Source organism: Rhincodon typus, unplaced genomic scaffold, assembly GCF_021869965.1.
Source record: "Rhincodon typus isolate 14 unplaced genomic scaffold, sRhiTyp1.1 hic_rhity00001815, whole genome shotgun sequence".
Taxonomy (NCBI): Eukaryota; Metazoa; Chordata; class Chondrichthyes; order Orectolobiformes; family Rhincodontidae; genus Rhincodon; species Rhincodon typus.
The window spans coordinates 271-25,000 of NW_025967453.1; the positions used below are offsets into that span (position 1 = coordinate 271).

General features: G+C 42.5%; 1 protein-coding gene across 3 annotated transcripts; it reads left to right on the plus strand.

Moving 5' to 3' along the window:
- Positions 1-2,687: 2,687 nt before the first annotated feature.
- On the plus strand, positions 2,688-24,730 carry LOC109917861 (hypoxanthine-guanine phosphoribosyltransferase-like). Of its 3 annotated transcripts, none has more exons than XM_048592797.1 (7): positions 2,688-2,814; positions 4,166-4,272; positions 14,568-14,751; positions 15,592-15,711; positions 16,363-16,428; positions 21,088-21,105; positions 24,629-24,730. In XM_048592797.1, exons 2-7 carry the CDS (start codon positions 4,199-4,201, stop codon positions 24,713-24,715), a joined length of 549 nt encoding a protein of 182 aa, XP_048448754.1. In that variant the 5' UTR covers positions 2,688-2,814; positions 4,166-4,198; the 3' UTR covers positions 24,716-24,730. The 3 variants fall into 3 exon arrangements, with proteins under 3 accessions (XP_048448754.1, XP_048448753.1, XP_048448755.1); XM_048592796.1 differs by having other exon boundaries at positions 2,759-2,806; XM_048592798.1 differs by lacking the exon at positions 15,592-15,711 and having other exon boundaries at positions 2,759-2,806.

Sequence of the window (24,730 nt, forward strand, 5' to 3'; positions counted from 1 at the left end):
GTTACTTGTTAATAGCCGCTCACCAGTTGCAGTCTCCCAGTGTCGTTTCTGTTCCATTAGAGGAGCAACCGACATGAACCTTATTGCATGACGACATCAGGGAATGTGTAGAGAGCCAAACGTTCTTGCGTAAGTTGCTTTCTTCCAGCTGAAATCTTTGACTCGGTAAATCAAGCTTCTGCTTAGAAGATGTGATTTACAGATGACCAACTAAGTTTACGAACACTGTCCTACTCATGCATGCTATGTAAGAAATTGTATGCAATGGATCATCTGGAGCCCTTTTTTTGTAAAAGCAGGCTTTCAACCCTGGTGTGTCACTCCAACACTATGGCCAATGCTGTAATTTTGTATTGGCAAGCTTCCACCACCTGTTGTGGTAATAACCTCAACCAGCTGAAGGCCAAAACTAAGGCAGCAACCACCTCTGTAATAGAACTATGATGTGCTCATCATGCACAAGTTGTTACTTCCTCCTGAAGAAGAATGGAATCAGATAATTAACATTCTGCAAAGACTGAAACTAAATGGGACTGACCCATAGCACCAAAAAAACCAAAGCCATTTGCCAAAGCATAACAAATGGATCAACTCCAATGCTTTCATTTGATATGATGAAGTATTGGAAAAATGACCTTTTTTATTTTCCTGACAATCTTTTTTTGATTTACTGGTATACCTCTTCAATGTGCCAGTTCCATTTATGGTACATGTATTTGAGTTTTCAGCAATTATGGCTTTTACTGAGCAGTTGCTTCCCTTCCTCTCTTCCACCCTGCCATTTCTCTATGGTACTGAAGCTCGGGCAACATATGGATCCCTATCAAGGCTCTTTAATAACATTCTCAATGCTGTATTTAGAAAGATGTTGTGAAACCAAATGAGAGAATGACAGCAATATGAACATCTCCCAAAACACAAGTACAAAAGCTGAGAAGAATAGGACATATCGGAATCCTGACTTGGAAATATCTTGCTGTTGCTCTGTGTCACTGGGATTCCTTCCTGACTGTTGGCATTGGTCTACCTGCAGCACATGAACGATAGTGGTTCAAGAATACAGCTCAGAACCTTCTCCAAGGCAACTAGGGGTGGGCAATAAATGCTGGCACAGCCAACAGGGCTGACATCCCATGAGTAAATTAGGAAAATAAAAACCCCAATTCCTCAAGGCTATCCAAAGACTTCTCTTTGGCTCTTCCAGGAAGCCCATTCACATGGGGTTTTGCATAGTTCCCAATCTCAAAGCCACCAGAAAAGTCTGCTGTATTAATGCCAACACCGGAAGCAGTTACCTAATTGTGACTAAAATGCCAATAAATCATCAGAAATGGTGTTAATGCTTTGTGAAAGAGATGAGGCACCTGCTCAAACTAACCATTTGCCACCATTCTCTATGGATGGACAATCAATGTCCTCTGTGTGACAGCCTGGAAGGCTAAGGTAGGGCTCGTAAACAATCCATTAAGGAGGCTAATACTGTGCACAATATTATTAACTTATTAGGGAGTAATGCATTGCATTGTAACTGCAGCTCTGCAGAAAGGGCTAAGAAAATTCTGCTGAAGAGTAGTACTGTTACTCCACTGAACACACTTGGAGTGAATTTCTCCCAAGATCTCCTTAACTTTGAAAACTCCATTTAGGAAGATGTCTCTGTAATTTAATCTCATGGGGATTTCCCGGGGTGGTGATTGTCACAACACTTGCCATTTAGGCAACAGATTCTTTTTAACCTTGCTTCGGACATTATGCTCAGGATGAGAGAGAAATATTTTTCCCAGGTTTAAATTATTGTGTTTATTTTTTGAGGACTGAAGGCACCAGCTATGATGATTACATGGAAAGGTGAGGTTAAATGACTTCACGTGTCCGAGTTGGAGAGTTTAGAATAAACGTGGAGCACAAAGTTACAGTATAGGCACATGCCTGTGGCTTGGTTGGTAACACTTGCTCTTTAATCACAAAGGAAAGTGCCACGCCAAGATTTGAGTGCACAAAAGGAACCAGGCTAATATTCCAGTGCAGTACTGAGAGTTGAGATGCTGTCTTTCAGATGAGGTAGTAAACAAAGGCCCCATCATAATGTTTCAAGTGGATGCTCTCACGACACACAATTTGGAAGAACAGCTGGGAATTTATCTCAACTGTTCAGATTATCTTGTCATTATCACATTTTCTTTTAAGACAAGCATGTTGGTTCGATTTAGATTTTATTGTCACGTACTGAAGTACAGGTGTACAGTCAAAAGTGTACATTGTTGTCACACATAGGTACCCAAGATGGTGCTAAGTACAAAAAAAAACTTACTTACAAAGTAGTAAGAGAAACGAGAGTTTAAAAGTTGAGTATTACTCCAGAGAAAAGCAGAAAAATGAAGAAATAAGGTAATAGTTATCATTTCATAGTTTAAGCTAGGAAAATAAAGGAATAAGTTAAAAGTTCAACAGGCTTTGAGTCCTCCACTTAACTTGCTCTATTTGTTCTGGCTGCTGCTGACACTGTCACTGCTGCAGAAACTGCCGTCTCTCCGATCTCCCCTGGTACCTCAGGAGTATGCCCGGGCAGGATCCACTCACGCCAAGCCGCAATACTGCCGTGAGCCGCCGAGAGACTAGGCTGGGACATGCTTGGAGTGGCCGGGAGTTGGAATATGGATTATATTGTTTGTGGAGCCAGCACAATTGAAGCAGAAACAAAAGTGAAAACCTTCTTTTTTAAATTAACTGATTCAGCTCTGCTCTCAACAGTGTGTCTTCACCTCAAACCTAAATGAGCATCTTCCGCAGCATCCTATTTCTAATGGTCTCTGAGTAAGATCAGTTACTTCATACTACATGGCTTACACGCATAAGGATTTTAAATGTATATCTGAAGCTAATTCATCCATGCCTTTATAAACAGGAAATGTTATGTTAAAATGAAAGTGGATGTTTGCTCCACCCTTTGTTAGTAGGACAAGGGATAGTTTGGCAAAGCAAGCATTTAAATTAGTGAGCACAGTGCACTGTAATTGAAGCGTTATGAATACCATAGAAACATTTCGTGATTGAATGGAGAAGAAAAACAAAAAAGTTGTCATTGGGGCTTAATTTTTCCTTCCCCAAAGGCAAAACTGAATTGCAGTAATTGTGATTCTCTTTATTGTGGCCTCTGACCGTACGGTTAGCAGACAGCATTCCTTTCTTGTCATAACTTGTTTGTTAATGCAGAACTAGAACACTTTGGAACTCTGGCATTGGCATGATGTACAAGATTGCTCGTACCAGCTGTTCAGAGGTCAGAGTTCAGACATTAATGTAACCACAGGTACATCCGCCTAGACACTAGCTCAGGAAGTTCCAGGCTTTTGGCCACAGACTATTGCTGGATATTGGCAGAAAGTAAGCTGTAAGAATGGTATGATTGGCCACTCTCTCGAGAACTTGACCGCATGCGTTGAGCTTTAGATGATAAAAATGGGAAGAGCTGAAAGTATGTAGCAACCTCTAGAAAAGCATTTTTGCATCCAGTATTGGCCTTAGAATGAATTTGGGTTGTGTTGCCATGCTTGGGTATTTGCATTGCAAGCGCTCTGAGGTGTGCACTGTTAGAAGTCTCCTCTTACAGACAAAATTGTTACCAGAGAGTGGTTGTAAAAGATCCCAAGGCACTATTTCAAAGGAAAGCAGGCAAGTACTCCTGAAAGCCATGACCAATATTTTGTCCCTTAACCAGCATAAGTACAACAGGTGATTTAGTCACTTACATTCCCATTGCTGTTTGTGGGATCTTGCTGTGCGTGAATTGGCTGCTGTGTTTCCTACATTACAACATCATCACTTTGAGAGAGGGTGGGTGTTGTGGAGGGAGGGGGTAAAAAAAGGTACTTCGTCAGCTAAAGAGCATTTCAGCATGTTTCACAGCTTTGATCCTATGTAAATGCTGGTTCTTTTCCTTGCCGTGGATGTCTTGTCTTCCTTCCCTTATTTATGTGATGAGTGCCTTGACCTCCCTCTATCCATCTTCTGCTTCTAGTGGCAGTTGCATTGTAAAACCCAGCAATAACGCTACTGAAAAACAAGGCTGTTTGATATATCAAGTCCCTTCTTGTGTCATCACTGAGATGCAATTGACGCATTGGAATAAATTTGGAATTAACTTATCATTTTTTGATTTCTGCAGATCAGTGACAATGAAAACGGTTATGACCCTGAGATGTTTTGTATCCCTAAACACTACGTAGAAGATCTGGAAAGAGTTTTCATTCCTCACGGCCTTATTATGGACCGGTAAGAAATAAGCCTTCATGCCTTTGCGTTGGGTGTCCTCCATTCGTTCTCTAGTTAATGTCCTGTGTTACAGTTTACTGTAGACTTTGTGATCTGAAACAGCATTTTTTAAAAATCTACTTGAATATGATTTGCCTCTTGTTTTGTTCGCAGGCGAAAGGTCAAGTTAAGAAGGCTAGTCAAACGCATAGGATCCTTGCGTTTTAGGAACAGAGACTTAGAATGCAAAAAAAACTATGAAAGTTGTGCAAAATATCTTAGAGATCACTGAGCCCCAGTTAGGTGATTGAGTTGTGTTTTTGCTAGTATGCTTTTAGAAAGGGTGTCAAAGCCTCAAAGGATATAATTAACGACACCAGAGAAGAGAACGTGAAGCTTGGACGTAAATATGAAATTGGTTGAATAGCAGAAAGTCGAGAGAAGTGACTCTCTTGTTCAACCTCTGGCTTGAGGGATGGCACTAATGGGATAACTGTTAACGATGTATCATATCAATCTTATGTGAATGACCCTAACTTGCAGGTCACCATCTCAAAATTTGCAAATGACATGAAACTTGAGAGAATTGTGAACTGTGAGGAGTAAAGTGACATAAAAGTACATAAAATGGAATGAGCAGATGAAGTTTTATGCAGATAGGTGTGAAGTGATGCATTTGGATAGGAAAATGAGACAGAATATTTAATAAAGGATAAAATTCTAAAGAGGGTGCAAGAGCAGAGGGATCTGGGTAGTAAAGTCACCATAGTTGCAGAGGACCATGTGGCCATGATAGGATTAGAGAGCGATGACTGGTGCTGGTTAAACCTGAGGGTCACCGTGCCTCAGGTGAAGGTGAGAGGCTGAGAAGGAGCGTCCTTCACAGTAACCTCAGCTGGTGCAGGAATTGAACCAACATTTTATGGCAATACTGTGCTTCACCAAACCAGCAGCCTGAGCTAACCAACAGATGCACAAAGAGCTGAAGGTGGCAAGTCAGGCTGAGAAAATTACAGGATGCTATGCTTTACAAACAAAAAGTAACAAGTCCAAAGCAAGGAAATTGTGATGTGCTTTCATAAAACACTGGTTTGGACTCTGAGTATTGTACTCAGAATTGGACACTACACTTCAGTAAGGATGTGAAGGCATGGGAGGGAGGGCCAGAAAGATTTTGGTAAATAGCTAAGTGACACTGGTTACATGGATTGATTTGGCAAAGCTAGAGCCGCTTTCTTTTAGAAAGAGATAGTTGAGGAGATTTGATTGACGTGCTCAAAATCATGAGCGATCTAACAAGTAGGTAGGGAGAAGATTTTCCAATTGGTGGAAAGATTCAGAACCTGAAGACATTAAATCAATATGTTTGACAACATAGGTGAAGTGAGAAAAAAAAAACATTGAAACATAGCGAGCAGTTAGAATCTGAAATGCCTTGCCTTAAGTGTTGGAGGCAGACTCCATTGCGAGTTTCAAATGAGAATCTGAAGAGAAAATTTTGCAAGGGTTTGGTGGCAAATGTAGAGGAGTGGGGCCAGTTAAGCAGTGTGTTACGAGGGTCTGACTCTGGGGCTAAATCAGAGCTGATCAGTGGTGCCCAAAGCTCTAAGGTGGCAATGCACTAGGGCCAAAGGCCAGAGTCAAGGGCAGCACCAGGGCTTGTGATTTCTGTCCTTGCTCCTAGCAGTCATCAGGAGCCAGCATTGACATGATCAGCTAAATGGTGTCCATCTACATCGTTATTATTCTGTGACTCTATTGTATGGCTGGATATTCCCCTTGGAGCAGAGAAAGGTATGTGATGATTTAATAGAAGTATTCACAACCACAAGCATTTTGATAGAGTAAGTAAGAATTTGATGCCATTGCCAGAAGGATTGATGACAAGAGGACACCAATACGTAGTAATCAGGAAACAACCTGAGGCGACATGAGAAATTGTTTTAAGCAGTGAGCTGTTATGATCTGGGACAGGATTACCTGAAAGGGTTGTTGAAGCCTCCAGAGTCAGGGACAGAAATCACTGACTGGGGATTCCAGCCTTTAACCTTTGACCTGATGACAGTGAGCCCCAGTTATTGAGCTTTAATTGCCCTGCTCTCCCAGACCCTGGTGGAAGCAGATTTAGTTGTAACTTCCAAAAAGGAATTTTATACATCCATCAAAACAAAATGGACAAGTCCACTTGGGTCCATAGGCCATCTGGATGTGTCTTTCAAAGAATTGATGTAAGGCCTCTATACTGCATGTATCTTTTTTCATTTCTGTGACTTTGCATGTGAATGTGCTGCTAATTGTTCATTGTTTAATAGTCTTTTTGTTTGGATTTTCTTCCTTTACCCTGACACCCAAGAGCATTTGCTGCTTTATAATGTTACTTATGGAGCTGTGTTGAGAATTGGCACCTTTCTAATTTGAATGCCAGCTGAAGTTTGCTTTGAAGTACGTGAAGAGCTATATCACCTCCCCCAGTACCAAACCAGCTGTGCCATTGAACAAATGAGTTCAGAAGTCCAATGTCTTAGACTTCAAAAAATAGATCAATAGTTTTCAGTGCTGAGGAGCTGTGGGAGGAACAGACCATAATTTATCAAAGACTTTAGGAGTCGGCGTTTTGCCAAATGATGGATTGTGTAGAGTGCTTTTCCTCCTGCTTTAAGAAAGAGAAAAAGCATAACCAAAAATTTTCCAAATCACAAAATTGTTGTTTACTTAAGTGTTGGGAAAAACTCAACAGTTCAGGAAGCTTTGTTGAAAAGAGAGACAGTTCATGGTTTTAGTTTGACAAGTGACCAGCAGGCAGCAAAGTGGGGGTGGAGGGGGGTTGCTTGGGGAGCACTGTAACTTGGTGTACAGTGCCACTGGCATTGTGCTCACCATTGGGCTGTACCATGCCCCCGCCATGATTTTGAGTGACATGGAGATTTTTTTTGGGGTGGGGGAGGGGGGTGTTAGGGGCCTCCATGTCAGGCAGATCATCCACCAGTGGCCCTGTTAAGGGCCTCATCCCAGTCTGATGTAATGGGCGATGGGGAGGGGTCTATGCTTGACTTGGAGCCTGGCAGATTTTAACCCTATGGACAGCTGGCCAGTTAGCTTGGATGTTGTCAGGTGAGTGTCTGCACCAGGTACCTGGTGTCAATTGGGGCTCCACCCCTCCGTTTTAGCTCCCTACATCCACGTGGCCCATTCAAGACATCCCCAGCCCCACCCCACCCAGTCCAACATGTACACTCTCTCTAACTTAGCCGTGGCTACCACTCCTGGTTCTTTTGATGTCCAATTCACAATAAGTCCTGTAGATGCATAGAAGTCCAGCTTTAAAGAATCATTTGAGGTTGTAGACTTGCTTGCCGAGCCGGTGTGTTTAGTTGCAAATGTTTTGTCACCCTGCTAGGTAACATTGTCAGTGCACCTCTGGTGAAGCGTTAGTGTTCAGTCCCGCTTGTTACTTATATGCCTTGGTTTGCTGGGGTGGTTGGCATTGTGTCCGGTTTTGTTTTAGTGGTTTGTATATCAGGTTTAGTTCAATGTGTTTGAAATGCTAGGCCTCCAGGAATTCCCTGACATGTCTCTGTTTGACTTGTATTGTTATGGATGTGTTGTCCCAGTCAAATTTGTGTCTTTCTTTGTCCACGTGAATTGAGACCAGTGAGAATGGGTAGTGTCTCTTGGTGGCCAGTTGGTGTTCATGTATCCTTTTATTGTCCGTTTTCTTCCAGTTTGGCCTAGTTAGTGTTTTTCACAGTCCTTGCATGGTATTTTGTATGTTACGTTAATTTTAGTGGCTGTGGGTATGGGGTCCTTTTTTATGAGCAAGAAATTGCACGCCAGAAGACTTTAAACTCCAACGCAACCGACCAAGAATGGACAACCACACTGGAACAAGCCATTACCATACAACAACAACAGACTAGCACACAGAAAAGAATAGGCCTACAAGAAAAACTATCCAAACTCCCCCACAACAATGACACGGATAACACAAAAACTTGGATCAAGAACATTGCAGACCGACCACTTGCAGACACTGAGAAGACAGTCCTCATACATGGACTGAATTATAACTACAGACACGCAAAAAACCTGACTTCCTGGCTGCACTGGAATCAACACTAAAAAAACAACGGACTCATGGAGGAAAGACCACAGGCCATCCGACTGGCAATAGTCCCAGCACTGAAGAGATAAGTGGAACATATTCAACACGAGAAGAAAGCCCTGGAAAGACTCCAGAAAGACACAAACATCGTAATCTTACTGGCGGACAAAGGGCACATGACAGTAATCCTTAATAGAGCCCAATACATTGAGAAAGCTAACTCTCTACTAGCAGACACTGGTACCTACCAACAGATGGCGATAGACCCAACGCCACAGTTAGAGAACCAGGTCAAAACAACCCTGAAGAAATTACACAACTTGGGAGAAGTCAGCAAGGTGGACTACCAAAAAATGAAGCCAGAGGAATCCAATACACCCTGCTCCTATGGACTCCCCAAGGTACACCAGCCAGAGATTCCCCCTCGGATCCATTGTCTCGCTACCAGTCATGCCAACATATAGACTTGCCAAAGAACTACAACGGAAACTGAAATACTTAGTGGACAACACTACCCAGTCCATCTACTCCTCTCAAGAATTCTTCAACATCATCAAGGACACCAGAATAGAAGAGGATGAGATAATATCCTACAACGTAACAGCACTATTTTATATATCCATAAACATCGACCTAGCCAAAGAGACAATTGCCACACTGCTGGATGAATCAGGAAGGCAGGCACCCCATGACACCAAAAGCATCAACAGGGACAGTGCCCTGAAACTGCTGGATCTGTGCCTCTGAACCCACTTCAGCTTCAACGACTGGTGTTTCGTTGCATATACAAATGAAACAATGACATCCCCAATATCAGGACTGATCGCAGAAGCGGTAATGCGAAGATTACAACGAACAGCGCTCCCCACTATACAACCAAAACTCTGGATCTGCTGTATAGATGACCTCTTCGTGATTATCAAACGCACAAGACTAGAAGAAACCCACTGACACACAACATCCTCATGGGGATAACATTCACAAAGGAAAAGAGAACAATAAACGACTACCCTTCCTAGACATAATGGTAGAACACAAAAACAACAGGGAAGTCCAGACTAGTGTATACAGAAAGACCACACATACGGATTAGATACTTTAGTCACTCCAGCAACCACCCTAACACCCATAAATGGAGCTGCATCAGGACATTATTCAAACGAGCCACAATGCACTGCAGCAACCCAGAATTGCACAAAGCAGAACAAGAGCGTTTTAAACTGTGTTTTTGAAAAGAATGGATACCCAAAAAGCACAATCCACCATGCCCTCCATGAGAGACCACAACAAGAAGACACACCACGGCCAGACACACTAGTCATCCTACTGTACATCAGAGACCTATCAGAGATGACCACAAGACTACTCAGACCCGTAGGTATCAGGGTAGCCCACAAACCAATAACCACCTTGTGACAGCTACTGATGAATGTAAAGGATCCCGTACCCACAACCAACAAAATTAATGTAATATACAAAATCCCATGCGAGGACGTTAAAAAAATTACATAGGCTAAACTGGAAGAAAACTGACAATAAGGACACATGAACACCAACTAGCCACTAAGACACGACCCATTCTCATTCGTCTCGATACACAGACAAAGGACATGAATTCAACTGGGACAACACATCCATAATAGCACAAGCCAAACAGATACACCAGAGAATTCCTGGAGACCTGGCATTCCAACTGGAACTCCATCAACAAACACATTGAACTGGACCCGATTTATACAAACTACAGTAAAACAGAACCGAAGTGATGCCAACCACCCCAGCAAACGGAGGCATACAAATAACAAGTGGGACAGAACACCAACACTTCACCGGAGGTGCACTGACGATGTTACCTAGCAGGGTGATGAAACGTCTGCAACCAAACACACCGGCTCAGCGAGCAAGTCTACAACCTCATCCATAGCGCAAGTAACAAATCTCCTTAAACTTTAAAGGACCATTGCTCAAAGTGGTGAACCCGTCAAGTAGAAACTGCTTTGCCTCTGACATTTACATGACCCAACCAGTGTTGTCACTGAACTTGTAATCCAGAAAGCCAAGTAATGTTACAGATACTTTAGGTTTGAATCCCACCACAGCAGATGGTGGAATTCAATAAAAATGAGTCACTAATGGTCTAACGATGACCATGAAACTGTTGTCTATTGTTGCAAAAATCTGTGTGTGTCTCGGGCAACAGCTTGGATGAGCGCAGAATCCTGCATCACGGAGCTGCTTGCGATAAACCTAGACACACGCTATTGCATCTTTCTCCAGACTTCCTGTGCAAAGGCACACTTGGGCAGGAGATGTGTGACAGTCTCAACACCCCCACAACTGCTTTGCGGGCAGCATGTGGTGGCACAGATCAACTGGGCATATGTGAAGGATCTCACAGGTAGTGCCCCTCTCACCACTGAAATGCTATTGGAGGGGAAGTTCCAGGAGTTTGACTCTGCATAATAGTGAACTGGGGAACTCGCCAGTGACAGTGTTCCCCTTCCTAGATGCGGGCCTAAAATGTGTTGTCAAACTGTGATGATTGTAACTGTCCTCGGCATGAAGTTAAAATAATTAATTCAAAAATGGTCTGGAATAGCTGCATGCAATGTTAGGCTATCTCCCTTCAGTCCTTGACCTTTATCAGAACACTAGTTTATACTTCGGGTGTGAAATAAGAATTAAGTAACTACTGGTTTAATAGGACTTGTTGTCTTATTGGATAATGTTTTAGCATTCAAACTTAAGTTCAGAGGCATGAGGAAAAACAGGAACAGCAAAGGTGAGAGTGAGGTTTGAATTGATTTTATTAAGATATATCATTGAGAATCCTGGATTTAAATCCCTAAAAGAATATTTAATGGAGATCAGTTTTAACAAAGCACTTATGCTTTTGGTTACTGGCACAGTCAATTGGACTGTAACCAGCTGTGTGCGTATGTATCATTTAAGGTTTATTTTTAGCAGCAGGGCTGAAACTGTGGTTGAAATTTCACTTATTTTGGGCACGCACTCACTGAGAATAAGTGGAAGTTTGCCAGATCTGGGACGTGGATTTGCCTTCAGGACAGAACCGTGAACACAACTGAGGAAGGGTCACCGGACCTGAAATATCAACTCTGATTTTTAGAACCATAGAATCCCCACAGTGTGGAAACAGGCCCTTCAGCCTAACAAGTCCACACCGACCTTCAGGGCATCACACTCAGACCCACATCCCCCTATAACCCACCTAATCTACACATCCCTGAACACTACGGGCAATTTAGCATGGCCAATCCACCTAACCTGCACATCTTTGGACTGTGGGAGGAAACCGGAGCACCCAGAGGAAACTCGCGCAGATACGGGGCGAACATGCAAACTCCACACAGACGGTCACCCGAGGGTGGAATTGAACCTGGCACTGTGAGGCAGCAGTGCTGACCACTGTGCCGCAGTTTCTTCACAGATGCTGCCAAACCTGCTGAGCTTTTTAGCAACTTCTGTGTTTGGAACTCCATTTAACTTTGGCAGCAAGATCTTAGATGGTACCTTGTACCTTGCAGTTGCCCCAAACTTTAGTGTGTTCCTCAGCATGTAGGCCTGGACCTGCACTTCCCAGAATCTAGTCTACTGCATTCGCTGCTCACAATGTGGTCTCCTCTACGTTGGGGAAATGAAGCGTAGACTAGGTGACCGTTTCGCTGAACATCTACGTTCTGCTCACAAAAAAAATCCTGTTGCTTGCCACTTTAATGCACCACTCTGTTCCTTGGCCAACCTCGCTTGTTGCAGTGCTCCAGCGAAGCTCAATGCAAGCTAGAAGAGCAACACCTCATTTTCCACTATGGACCCTGCAGCTCTCTGGTCTCCATATTGAGTTCAATAATTTTCGGGCCTAAACTCTACCAGGTCCTAGCCTGCTACTCCACACACCAGGCCGTGTCATCTCTCAGCCTGCCACTACACACTACCTATTGTTAGTCACTTACTGTCTCCATTTAACAACTGCTCAACCACTTAGCCAGATTGTTATCAACTCCTCCTTTTATCTATACAACTGCTGTTCTCTCTCTTCGGGCTCTATTCTATCGCTTACTCCCTACCCCATTTTCCCCGCTCCCCCACCCTCCCTATTTTCTGCATATAAACCGACTTTCCCAGCTATCATCAGTTCTGAGAAAGGGTCACTGGACCCGAAACGTTAACACTGAATTTTTTTTTCTTCACAGATGCTGCTAGACCTGCTGAGCTTTTCCGGCAACTTCTGTTTTTTCATTCCTGATTCACAGTTTTTTTTTGCTTTTTAACTGTGATTGGGTTAGGGTTTTAGCTGCAAATAAACTTCAAGTAAGAGAATCCACTTGACCTCACTTGTATTGCGTATTGCACAAACAATTACTACAATGTAGCTGAAGTTATTTTTTCTGGTTTTAAACAAAAGAACAAAAGCAGCAATACAGTTTAAGTCCACAAGGAGAAAAGGCAGTTAATGTTTAAAGACATTCTAAAAGTTCCCCCACTACAAACAGCAGAATAAAGTAAGATTAGCAAGCAAAAGAGATCAACAAGGCTTTTTTGATAAACTGGGAGTACCTTTTGAGCTGGACGAAGCTGGGCAGGTAGGTACACCTGGAGCACTAGAGAGAATCTCCATCTTTTGCCACTGAACAGAATCTCTCCATTTTGTCGCAATAGAGTATTTGCTGCAAATGTAAAGGACCTCCCCTTGGTCCCCAATGATAACTTCAAATTACCAATTGTCAGACAGGTAAAGAATGCTTAAACAGCAAAAAGGAAAACCAGGAAAGAGTCCAAATACTGCAACAACAGGGCAAGGTTAACACACAGATTGCTGGGTTGGTCAAACTCTGTCTCTTACGGAGTTTGTGTTCCCTTGCTCTTGTGCTCTGTCTACTGCAGGCATCACCAGAGAGGCTTCAGGAATGAACACATTTCCAGGAAACTGGAGACAACCATAGAATTCAAACTGCCATTAGCTTTATCATTATAAAGTGGAATCACAATGCTGGTCTTCTAGCTGATGTACTGGATTTTATAAAAATTGAAAGAACTGCTGATGCTGGAAATCAGAAACACAAACAAATTGCTGGAAAAGCTCAGCAGGTCTGGCAGCTTCTGTGGAAAGAAGTCAGTTAAGGTTTCAGGTCCAGTGATCCTTCCTCAGAACCGTAATGTCACACAGTACTCATTCAAAACGTTTAAAGCGTTATTGAAGTTAATATTTCCCTGACAACTGTTTACATAGCCAGAAATGGGAAAGATTGGAAGAATTAAACTGTTTGGATAGCTCTACTTATAAAGTGATGTGTTACTATCATTTCTGATTATGGTGGCCTTAGCCCTTTTTAAAAGGATCTGGATCTGCATTGGATAGAGTAGGTAGGAAGAAACTGTTCCCACTCGACTCGCTAAAGGAACCAACAATTAATGACTGAGATGAGGATGAATTTCTTTTGAGTGTTGAGTCTGTGGAACTTTTTTTTTTCTTCCATGCATGCACGCTGCACACAGCTGTGGGGGCAAAGTCCTTTGTGTATATTTATGAATGAGTTAGATCTTTGTGTATATTTATGAATGAGTTAGATCCTTGTGCAGTCAGGGAATAGAGGGTTACAGGTAAAAGGCAGGAAAGTGCCCATGAGGAAAGTTGCATCAGTCATGATCCCATTGAATGTCACAGTGGGCCTGAGGGGCCAAATGGCATCCTCCTGTTTCTATTTGTAATGACCTAAGAATGCGAGGACATAGATTTTAAATAATGTGCAAAAGAAACAAGGGTGTTACGAAAAATAAAGCTTTTCTCACAGTGAGTCATTCGGGTATGGAATACCCTGGCCAGAAATGTGGAGGAGGCAGATTTAGTTGAAGTATTCAAGAGGGTGTTGGATGATTGTTTGAATAGAAATGGTGTTCAGTGATTATAGGGAAAAGTCAGGAAACAGGCACCGTGTAATAGAACTGCTGTGGCAAGATGGACCAAGTGGCTTCCCTCTGCATATGAATGTTTCTGTGAATCTGCACCTGAAGTGCTGTAACCTGCAAAACTGCAGACCGCGATCAGGAATGTGGAATGAGAAAGGGTCGTTTTTTAACTTTTTAATCTGCACCAACATGACTAGTTGAATGGCATTTTTCTGTGAAACCTTAGGAAAGCTATGGCATTCTGGATTCTATCTGAAGATGCACTAGCTATTATTTGTTTTCTCAGGACAGAACGCATGGCCAGAGATATAGCAAAGGAAATGGGAGGTGATCACATTGTTGTCCTCTGCGTGCTGAAGGGAGGTTACAAGTTCTTTGCTGACCTTTTGGACTACATCAAGGCGCTAAATAGGAACCAGGAAGAGTCGCTCCCAATGACCATTGACTTCATCAGGTTGAAGAGCTACTGTGTAAGTATTTCCTTGTTAGCTGTGGAAGATGGCCCGAATGGTCTGTTTCTAAATTAAGTCTTGCAGGTAAAGAGACGAAGTAATGTACGTTGGTGAAATGAGATGTAGACTGAACCGATATGTCATGATTTCAGGAAAAGAATGAGTTGTCTTGTGTTGTTAACCCTAATGATTATGGTAGGTGGGATTTTCAAGTTGGGGGAAAAAGTGATTAGGAGCAGGTGGGATTCATTTTGGGAAGGATATTGGTACTTTGTCCTGATTTGGCATTTAATTTTCCCAATCAAATGGACTGGCTTGGTTGCTTTTTGTATGTGGACTGCTGCACTCCAAGAACTGGTATGTTGCTTACTGCTTGGGGATTAGTTGTGGCTAGGGGGGACTACATGATAGTTTTGAGGTTTTGTGGGTGTACCCAGAATTCAGAAACAGCAGGATGTTGTGGAGGGATTGGGGTGGTCACTGAGGGGGTATTGATATCATAGGACTGGGGTCTCCCAGGCGCGCTCGCACCACTGGTTGGGGGGTGGGGGTGGGGGGGGAAGTATGTGCAATTTCTGTGCAATGCCCTTTGCCCCTCTTTTTAGATGCTGGGTTTTCAGAGTGTTGTGATGCCTAGCTGCTCAAGGTTAAATTTAAAATGGAGATAAAGTTTTGAGGCACGCATTTTCATTGAAATGGTTAAATGAGAATCTACTTCCTGGGAGCAGTTCGGGTGCCCAGCTCCCACTAACACCAGAAGTGGGTAGTTTGGTTTGGTTTGGTTTGGTTTTTGATTTCTATCGCCTACCCCATCCAAATCCACTTTTAATAATCTACTCGACGTCCCATTCCTGCCAGAGTCAGCACCCTCCAGAAGCCTTCATGTGTGTAAGCCTAGACCTCGAATATTGGAAGGTTGTGCAACCACGAAGCCTGGCAGAACTGAGTTCCCGTCAGTGCTGGATCCAAACGACACAGGTACTTTTGACAGCAAAAGGTGACAAATGAATAACATTCACCACTTGGATGTCTAATCCCTTTCTCATCGCCCTTATTCCTAGCCTAAAGACATTTTAAAGCCTGTCGTATTACCTCCTACCAGTTTCTTTAGCAAGACCAGCTAAATCATTAAACTGGGGCCTTGCTGCTGGGTGTATAGCTTCATGGCAGAGAGAGAGGGTGTTGGTAGGGCACTGGGGGTGGGATGTGGTGAGGAGGAAAGAGAGACAACAAGGGGTGCTGGGAGAGGAGAGCACACAGCTAGCTCCTTAAGCAGTGGTGCATACCAGAGGATTAATAATGGTCCAACTCTCTGTTGATTTAAATGATCTCGCACTAAGCTCTCTTCATAATGTTGATCCTTTCCCACTGAACCTGGGGGACTTGAGCAACAAGTATCTGTATGAAATGTAGAAATGTGAAGTGCAACAAAGCAGTAAATAGTGAAATTACAATGCAAACACAAAACAAAGTCCACAATGGATTCAAATCCACAGTAGGTTTGAATAACTTCAAACTGGGAACTGAGTTAATTCCTGGTGACATCCAAGTGAATGCTTTTAGTGTGTGTTGATCTTTCATCTATTATTCCTTCAAAATTACTATGTCCCTTTTCTGTCTTTTGTAAAGAATGACCAGACTGTAGAGGAGGTGAAAGTTATTGGAGGGGATGACCTGTGCATGTTGGCTGGAAAGGTTGGTATTATACTCTCCATTGGTGCCACAATAATTTAACTATATTTTAGTGTGCAGGGTGTGCATGCACACGACTGACTGACTGCTGTGCATATTGCGACAGGCTGAGAGTTCCCGAGCAGTACCCAGCAAAGTGCAATTTAATATCCAGCAGATATTGCTATTGTTTTTAACATTCAAATGCCAAATATGCAAATTGAGAGCATGAGTATGCCACATATCCCCTTGAGCCTCCTTTGCCAGTCAAAAAATGACTGATCTGATTACTCTATGTTCAACACCTACCCTTTATCCCTTCCTCCACTTTGCTTGTGAAAAGTCTATCTGCTAAATTGAATTAAAAAAAATACTGATCCTAGATTCTTCTGAACCAGGGAAAAGTACTAACGGTCTTGCCTTTTTATACTACTGTTCATAAACACCACAGTATAAACATCTTGTTCTATTATTGATCCAGGGTTTTGCAGTTACCTGTTGTCTGACATGTACTGGATAATGTCACTGTTTCAGAAGGATTGTCTGATGTTATGTTCTCTTTTTAAAGGAAATGCTTCACAGAAGTAGCCAACAGCCATATGCCACTAATTTGAAATCCAAACTCCAAAAAATGATATTTAAACTATTTTTCATAATCCTTCCATCATCAGGTGTGACATTGCTATTGATAAATACCCTAGCCTGGTACCTCTTCCTCAGTATGCTCTATCCCTCAAACTCTCTAGCCTTTGTGCACGTTGCCCTCCACTCTCCTCCAGTGACTTCAGAACCTTTTGTAGCTGACCAGCCCAGCTGGAGTTGGGTGAATTTTAGATTTTTGGTTCTACCTTTTGAACCTTTTAAGCTTTTTTGTTTCCCCTGATGGTTGAATGAAGCAATGTGTGTTAGTGGGTAGGTGGGTGAACATTTAATTCTCGACTTTTATACAGCCATATAGGACGGAAACAGACCCTTCAGTCCAACCAGTCGATGCTGACCATAATCCCAAACTAAACATGTTCCATCTGCCTGCACTTGGCCCATATCCCTCCAAACATTTCTTGTTCATGTACTTATCTATAGTTCATAGCTATAAAGTTTTTTTTTTACAAAATAAGTTGGGGCCCAGCACGAGAGAGAGAGTTGCATTACAGGAAAACCGTAAGTTCATTGGTTGGTAATAGCTTCTAATTTGACTGACTGTTAGCGGTTACTTTTGGTTTGAAGGAAAAACAGGGGAGCTATTTACAGGTTACAAACTAAAAGACCAGTAGGAATTCTCTTTCTTTAAATCAAATTAAGAACGAAGGAAATAAAATGGAGATGCAGGGTCAAGTGAAGTGTTGTACCTGCGTGATGTGGGAGCTGGTGAAGCCCATTGCGTTTCATAGTGACCGCATCAATAGCGAGCGTTGGTTGCTTGAGGAACTCCAGCTCAGAGATGATCTTTTAATCTGAGCTTTGAATGCTGTGGCATGTCAGGGAGGGGAGAGTTACCTGTATGCTGTGTTTCAGGAGACAGTCACACCCCTTAGATTAACTACCTCGAATCCAGTCCGCGATCGGGGACGGGAGGGTGTGATTACTAGTAAGGCAGGTAGAGAAATCCAGGAGGTACTGCTGAAGGAGCCTCAACCCTTAAGCTTATCTAACAGGGTTGAGAGCTTTGCTCCCTCTGGGTGAGAGCAGAGGCTGTAAGGAGGATGAGCAAAGTGACCCATAGCACTGTGGTACAGGGAGCCATTCGAGAGGGGACAAACAAGAAGTGTAGTTGTAATCGAGGATAGTATAGTCAGGAGAATAGACACTGTTCTCTTGTAGCCATGATCACGAGTCCTGAAGGCTGTGTTGCCTGCCTGGTGACTGGGTTCAAGATATCTCATCAGACTGCAGAGGAACTTGGAGTGGGAGCGGAAAGATCCAGTTGTCATGGTCCATGTAGATACCAGCAATATAGATAGTCAAAGGAAAGAGGTTCTGCTGAGGGAGCGTGAGGAGCTTTGGGCTAAATTAAAAGGCAGAACCGAAGAGGTGGTAATTTCCTCTAGATTACTACCTGAGCCATGAGAAAATTTGCACAGGGTCAACAAGATTAGAGAGGTAAACACAAGACTCAAAGATTGGTGGGTGAGAAATGGGTTCGATTTCATGCGACATTGGCACCAGTCCTGGGGAAGGAGGGAGCTGTTGCAATGGGATGGGTTCCACTTGAATCATGGTGGGACCAGTGTCCTGGTGAATTGTGTAAGTAGAGCTGGATAAAGATCTAAACTAAACAGTGGTGTGGGCGCTGGAGGGGCTGTTCAGTTGATGGATAATTATGGAAAAAGTTAAAGGTGGAGAGGGCTCATCAGTGGTTAAAGTTTCCAGAACAAGGAATAGATCAGTGTATGGAATGATATGATGTTGTGGATATCACGTGGCTGCAAGGGGATCTGGGCTGGGAACTTAATATCCAAGGATATATGTCCTATTGAAAGGACAGACAAATGGGCAGAGGGGCCGGGTTGCCGCCTTAGAAAGAAATCAAATTACATCAATAACAAAAAGTGATATAAAGTCAGAAGGCAAGATTCTATGTAGGTAGAGTTGAGGAACCACAAAGGATAAAAGCCCCTGGTGGGAATTGTGTACAGGCCTCCTAGCACGATGCGGAGACTAAAATAAACCAGGAGATAGGCACTTTCTATTACAATAATCGTGGGAGACTTCAAGATGCAAGTGGACTGGAAGTCATGTTGATCCCAAGGAAAATAATTTGTGGAATGTCTGCAAAATGTGTTTCTTTATTTTTTTGGAGCAGCTTGTGGTACAGCCCACTAGGGAACAGGTAATCCTGGGTTTGGTGATGTGTTATGAGGTAGATTTGTTTTGGGAGCTGAAGGTGAAGGAACCCTAAGGGAGCAGTGACCATAATATGATAGAATTCACCCTGTAGTTCGAGAGGGAACAGCTGAAATTAGATGGAACGGTATTAACATTGAGTAAAGGTAACTACAAAGACATGAGAGAGGAGCTGGCCAGAGTTGATTGGAAGGGGAGCCTAGCACAGAAGATGGAGCAGCAGTGGCAGGAGTTTGAGGGTAATTTTGGAGGCACAGCAGGAGGAAGAAGCATACTAAGGGGGGATGAGGCAACCGTGGCTGACCAGGGAAGTAGAGGACAGCATAAAAACAAAAGAAAACCAGGCAATGCGATGACGATTAATGGAAAACCAGAGGAATGGAAATCCTTTTAAAAACCAGCAGAGAACAACTAAAAAAAAACAAGGGGGAGACTATTAAATAAGAGGGTAGGCTAGCTAGAAGTATTAAAGATTGCAAGGCGTTTTTAAAAGACATTTTAAAGGTAAGTGAGGCAACTGTGATATTGGACTGCTGGAAGGTGAGGCTAGAGAGATAGTAATGGGTAACACTTTGCATCAGTTTTCACAGTGGAAGATACCAGCAGCATACAGAATTTGACAGTCAATGGGCAGAGGTGGGTGTAGTGGCCATCTCTAAGATGATGATGCTAGGGAAGCTGAAAGGTCTGAAGGTGGAGAAATCAGCCTGACCAGATGGACTACACCCCAGGGTTCTGAAGAAGAAAGCTGAGGAGATTGTGGAGACATTGGTGGTCTTCCAGGAATCACCTGGAGTCAGGGAAAATCCTGGAGGACTGAGACTAGCTCATGTAAAACTCCAATTTAAGAAGTGGGGGGGAGTGCAGAAGACAGGAAACAGTGGGCTGGTTAGCCTGACCTTAATTGTTAGTAAGATTTTAGAATGTATTATTAATGATGAGATTGCAGAGTGTTTGGAAGTGCGTGGTAAAATAGGGCTGAGGTTGCACAGACTCGTCAATGAAAGGTTGTTCCTGATAAATCTGTTCGAATTCTTTTGACGAGGTGATGAGCAAGTTAGACAAAGGAAAACCAGTAGACATTATCTACTTGGATTTCCAAAAGGCCTTTGACAAGGTGCTGCATGGGAAGCAGCTAAATAAGAGACCATGGTACTGGCATGGATAGAGGATTGGCTGATTGGCAGAAGGCAGAGAGTGAGGATAAAGGGGAGTAGTGGAGTTCTGTAGGGGTCAGTTGAGACCACAAGTATTCATGGTATACATTAACAATCTGGACAAAGGAATGGAGGATATTGTTGCTAAGTTTGCAGATGACAAAGATAGATGGAGGGATAAGTAATGTTGAAGAAGTGGGGAGGTTGCAGAAGGACTTGGACAGTTTAGAGGAGTGGGCAGTTGGAATTCAATATGGGAAAATGTGAAGGCTTCACAAAGGCTAGAATACATAAGCAGAGATTATATAAGGCTCTGGTTAGACTGCATTTTTGGAATATTGCGAGCAGTTTTGGGGCTGTTGAAAGGAAAATAGTTTGTTTGAATGATATAAAACAACATTGTGGGAGGCAGCCTTGACCATAGTCAAGATATGTTTTTTAAAAAAAATAGGAGGTAGAGGCACTGAAAAGATTGATCGATAAAGATGGATTTGGTTGGAGTCAACTAAGCTAATGCCAAAACTATCACACTCTTCACAAAGCTACTCGATTTGTCAGTTCATTCGGCTGTACTTTGTAATGATGTACAAGCTGATTACAGACCATGTAGTATAAAGTTGATGAAAACAAATTGTTATAATCTCTCCTCTTCTTTTCCCCTGTCTACTGTCATGTGATCTAGAATGTTCTAATAGTTGAGGTAAGTCACTTACGTTCTCATTTCCTAATATCTGGCATATGTTTTAAGATTTCTAAAATGTTACAGATCTCCTGGTTTTGTTATGAAAATAGACTTTTGTGTACTATCAATTTTAAAATTGAATCTTTGATTTATAATCCCTTCACATCCCGCACTATTTTGGTAAACTATGTTAAACCTAACAATAGAGGTCTGGACAGAGTATTTAGGGAGAAACTGTTCCTGCTTGTAAAAGGATCGAGAACCAGAGGGAACATTTTCAAACTGCTTTGCGAAAGAAGTCAGTACGAGATAAAAGAGCACTTTCACACAATGGTTCGGGATTGTGTTATTGAGGGGGAATAGCCGAACCCCTCTGACAGTTAAACCAACACACAAGCCCCAATCTGCTATGATGGGATTAGAGGTTCCCTTCTAATAATTGCCCCCGAAACACCCAGAGAAACTCTCCTTTCTCCGAGTAATCTATTAAGAGTGGTTAAAAGAAAATCCCTGATCTCCACTTTACAAGTAACAAGAAACAATTTATTTATTTAACCCAACAATGAACCAATTAACAATTACTAACAAATCAACAATTCCCCTTGAGACTTCTAACTATTTCCTAATTGTTCTAATTGCTACTGGAATACTGTTCAAATAAACACGTCCAATTTAATAAACCCAATTAATAAGAGAAGAATGAATTATAACTTGGTCGGTACGAACTTGGAGAGATCGTCTGGAATATTCTGTCTTCTCCACTCTCTTCACAAGCACCTTTTTCTGCTAATTCTGCTGTCAGGGATGGTTTTTTTTCTGTCTAATTTCTTCAGTGAGGACTTTAAGCTAAAATACCATGGCACCTTTGATTAATTAGATGGGCTTCCTCTGAGAGCTAAATGATGCTAATCTTTGACAAATGGCAGATGACTCTCCACAATTTTCCAAATGCCCTCATCTTATGTACCTGTAATGACATAATCAAATTATTGTAATATGATTGGTTTCAGGTTGTCAACACCATCAGATTTAAATTCAATTGGCTTTCTGTATCTAGGTGCTTGGTTTAAAATAATTGGCCAATTTCAAACTTGTCTTGGAAAACTGCTGTTTGGCTGTTCTATGCAAAATGTTTCCATTTGGGCATTGTCTGTGCACCTGCATTTATAAACTTCCAAGCACCGACAAAGCGCAACCTCTTAAAGGGACCACTGCATTCTTTTCTTTCTCCCCCACGATCATTTTTACCAACAAATTCTAACTTCCTGGCTTCCATTTCATGAATGCTGTATCCAACTTCGTAATAATTGGAATGCGATATCGTGAATTGTGGTTGGACGCATGTTCATTAGAGCTAAGAGCAGGAGTAGGCAATTCAGCCCCTCAACCCTGCTCCATCATTTGATATAATTGTGACTGATTTCATCTCTGCCTCAAATCCACTTAATGCGTGCTCTCCATAGCCCTTCAATCCATTACTAATTTTGAAAAAAACAACTCCTCCTTGAATGCCCCAGCATTCGCTGCACTCTGGAGTTAGGTCAAGGCATTCAGGAGGGCATTGGCTGATATTGTTTCTTTGTTGTGGGACAAAGTGGATGATTGGCACCAAGTCAAAATACCCAGAGTGCCAGTGCAGATATGTTGGGCTGCATGGTCTCCTTCTGCACTGTAACAATTCTGTGATTTTTTATGTCTGGGCTCGTCCAACTTGCATGTCCTCAATTTTCATTGTTTTAACATCAGAGGCAATCCCTTGATTTTATTTTAGGCCCTCTGCACTGAGCTTCCCTCCCCAAACCTGCAAAATATGTAGCTATCTTTTGAGTTCATGGTGAATAAATGTTTTTCCAATTTCATTTTGTTGCAGTATACTATTGCTTGAAGGATGTGGAGAACTGGGAGAGAAAAGCAGCCTTCCAGTTTTACTATTACAAATCCATCCTTTTTTTTTTCCCCTTTTTTAATTTTCTCCTTTCTCTCACCACCTAAAGGCTGTTGCCTGAAATGCTTTTCAATTGTGTATTCTCACATTGTGGCCTTATGTTTTATTAAGTTTCTAACAGACCATGATGTTTTTAACCAGGGGAAAAAAATGACACCAGGTTCTTTGGAGATTTGACAGGTTGGATAGGGAGAGACTGTTTCCCTGTGGGAGGATCTAGGACCAGAGCGTATGATCTGAGTAAGGTGTTCCCCATTTAGTACAAACAAAGTGGAATTTCTCTCTGGATCTGTGGAATTCTTTACCACAGAGGGCTGTTGAAGCTTGGCTGTTAAGAATCTTCAAGGTTGAGACAAACAGACATTTAAAAAGTAAGGGAATTGAGGGTTATGAGGATAAGGCAGGAAAGTGGAGTTGAGGGTTATCACATCAGTCATCTGTGGAGCCAACTCGATAGGCTGAATGGCATACTTCTGCTCCAAGTGTTATGGTGTCAGATAACATTATTGGCACCAGGAACTTCTATTTGTATAGAGCCGTTAATACAGTAACAAATCCCAAGGTGTTTCTCTGGCGTGCAATCAGAGTTGGCACAGTCTGAGACAAGGTTACGTTTTTTAAAATCCTTTAAGCAGGAGAGAGAAGGGGATGTTTAGCAAGACTTTTCCAGAGTATAGAGCGCAGATGGCCGATGGTATGGCTGCTGTTCATTGAATCACAGAATCCCTAGAGTGCAGATAGAGTCCATTTGGTCTGTCGAGTCTGCACCAAGCCTCTGAAGGGCACCCCACCCTATCACCGCAATCCTGCATTCACCATGGTTAGCCCACCTAGCCTGGACATGACAGAGCAATTTAGCATGACCAATCCACCTAACCTGTACGTCTTTGGACTGGTAAGAAACTGGAGCACCTGGAGGAAGCCCACATTGACACTGGAGAATGTGCGAACTCCACGCGGTTGCCCGAGGTGGGAATCAAACCCATGTCCCTAGTGCTGTGAGGCAACACTGCTCCACCGTGTCACCCTGATTGAAGGCCAAAAAAGCTTTGGATTACACCAGTCCAAATGGTGGGGTGTTGAGGGTTGTAGAATTTGAAAGAGGTGAAAAAAGATGAGCTGAGAGTGATCAGTAAACCAGGATTTAAAATTAACATCTGTCACAGCCCAGGCTAAACTGCCTTAGGTTTTGCAATTAACTATTTGTTTCAAGCAAAATGCAAAATATGATAAAGCTGTTTAAAATAATGTATGGATTATTATTTTAGGGTCTTTCAAGCAAAAACTAACATTGCGTTTTCCTTTTGACTGGGGAGGTAGAATGCAAGACTAAAACTGTCAAACTCCAGGGTTAGAACTGCTAAGCTAAGAATGACACCCAAACTGTTAAATGAAGGAATGCCGGGGGGAAGCCAGTTTATTGTTGTGGAGAGATGATTGATCTGGGAGGATGATGTACTACCACTTATTGCCGGTAATATTAGTTTTATGAAATACTGCGTTTTCCACTTCCTTTCCATTGCCCCCACCACATTCAACGCCCTGAATTCCATAGCCTGGTTATAATTCTGTGCCTTGTGTTGCTTCCCCCTCTAGGACATTATTGAAACAGGCAGAACAATGAGGAAACTTCTTGCCCTCCTGGAGACGTACAAGCCCCAAATGGTCAAAGTCGCAAGGTAGCGTGCACTTCAGTAG

What these genes read in the sequence shown, in the direction of transcription:
- LOC109917861 (XM_048592796.1), top strand. Translation starts at nt 2,774, where the DNA reads ATGAGCATCTTCCGCAGCATCCTATTTCTAATG. An exon ending in GCAGCATCCTATTTCTAATG is followed by an intron (nt 2,807 to 4,165) that starts GTCTCTGAGTAA and finishes TGATTTCTGCAG; the next exon opens with ATCAGTGACAATGAAAACGG. An exon ending in GCTGGATCCAAACGACACAG is followed by an intron (nt 15,712 to 16,362) that starts GTACTTTTGACA and finishes TCTTTTGTAAAG; the next exon opens with AATGACCAGACTGTAGAGGA.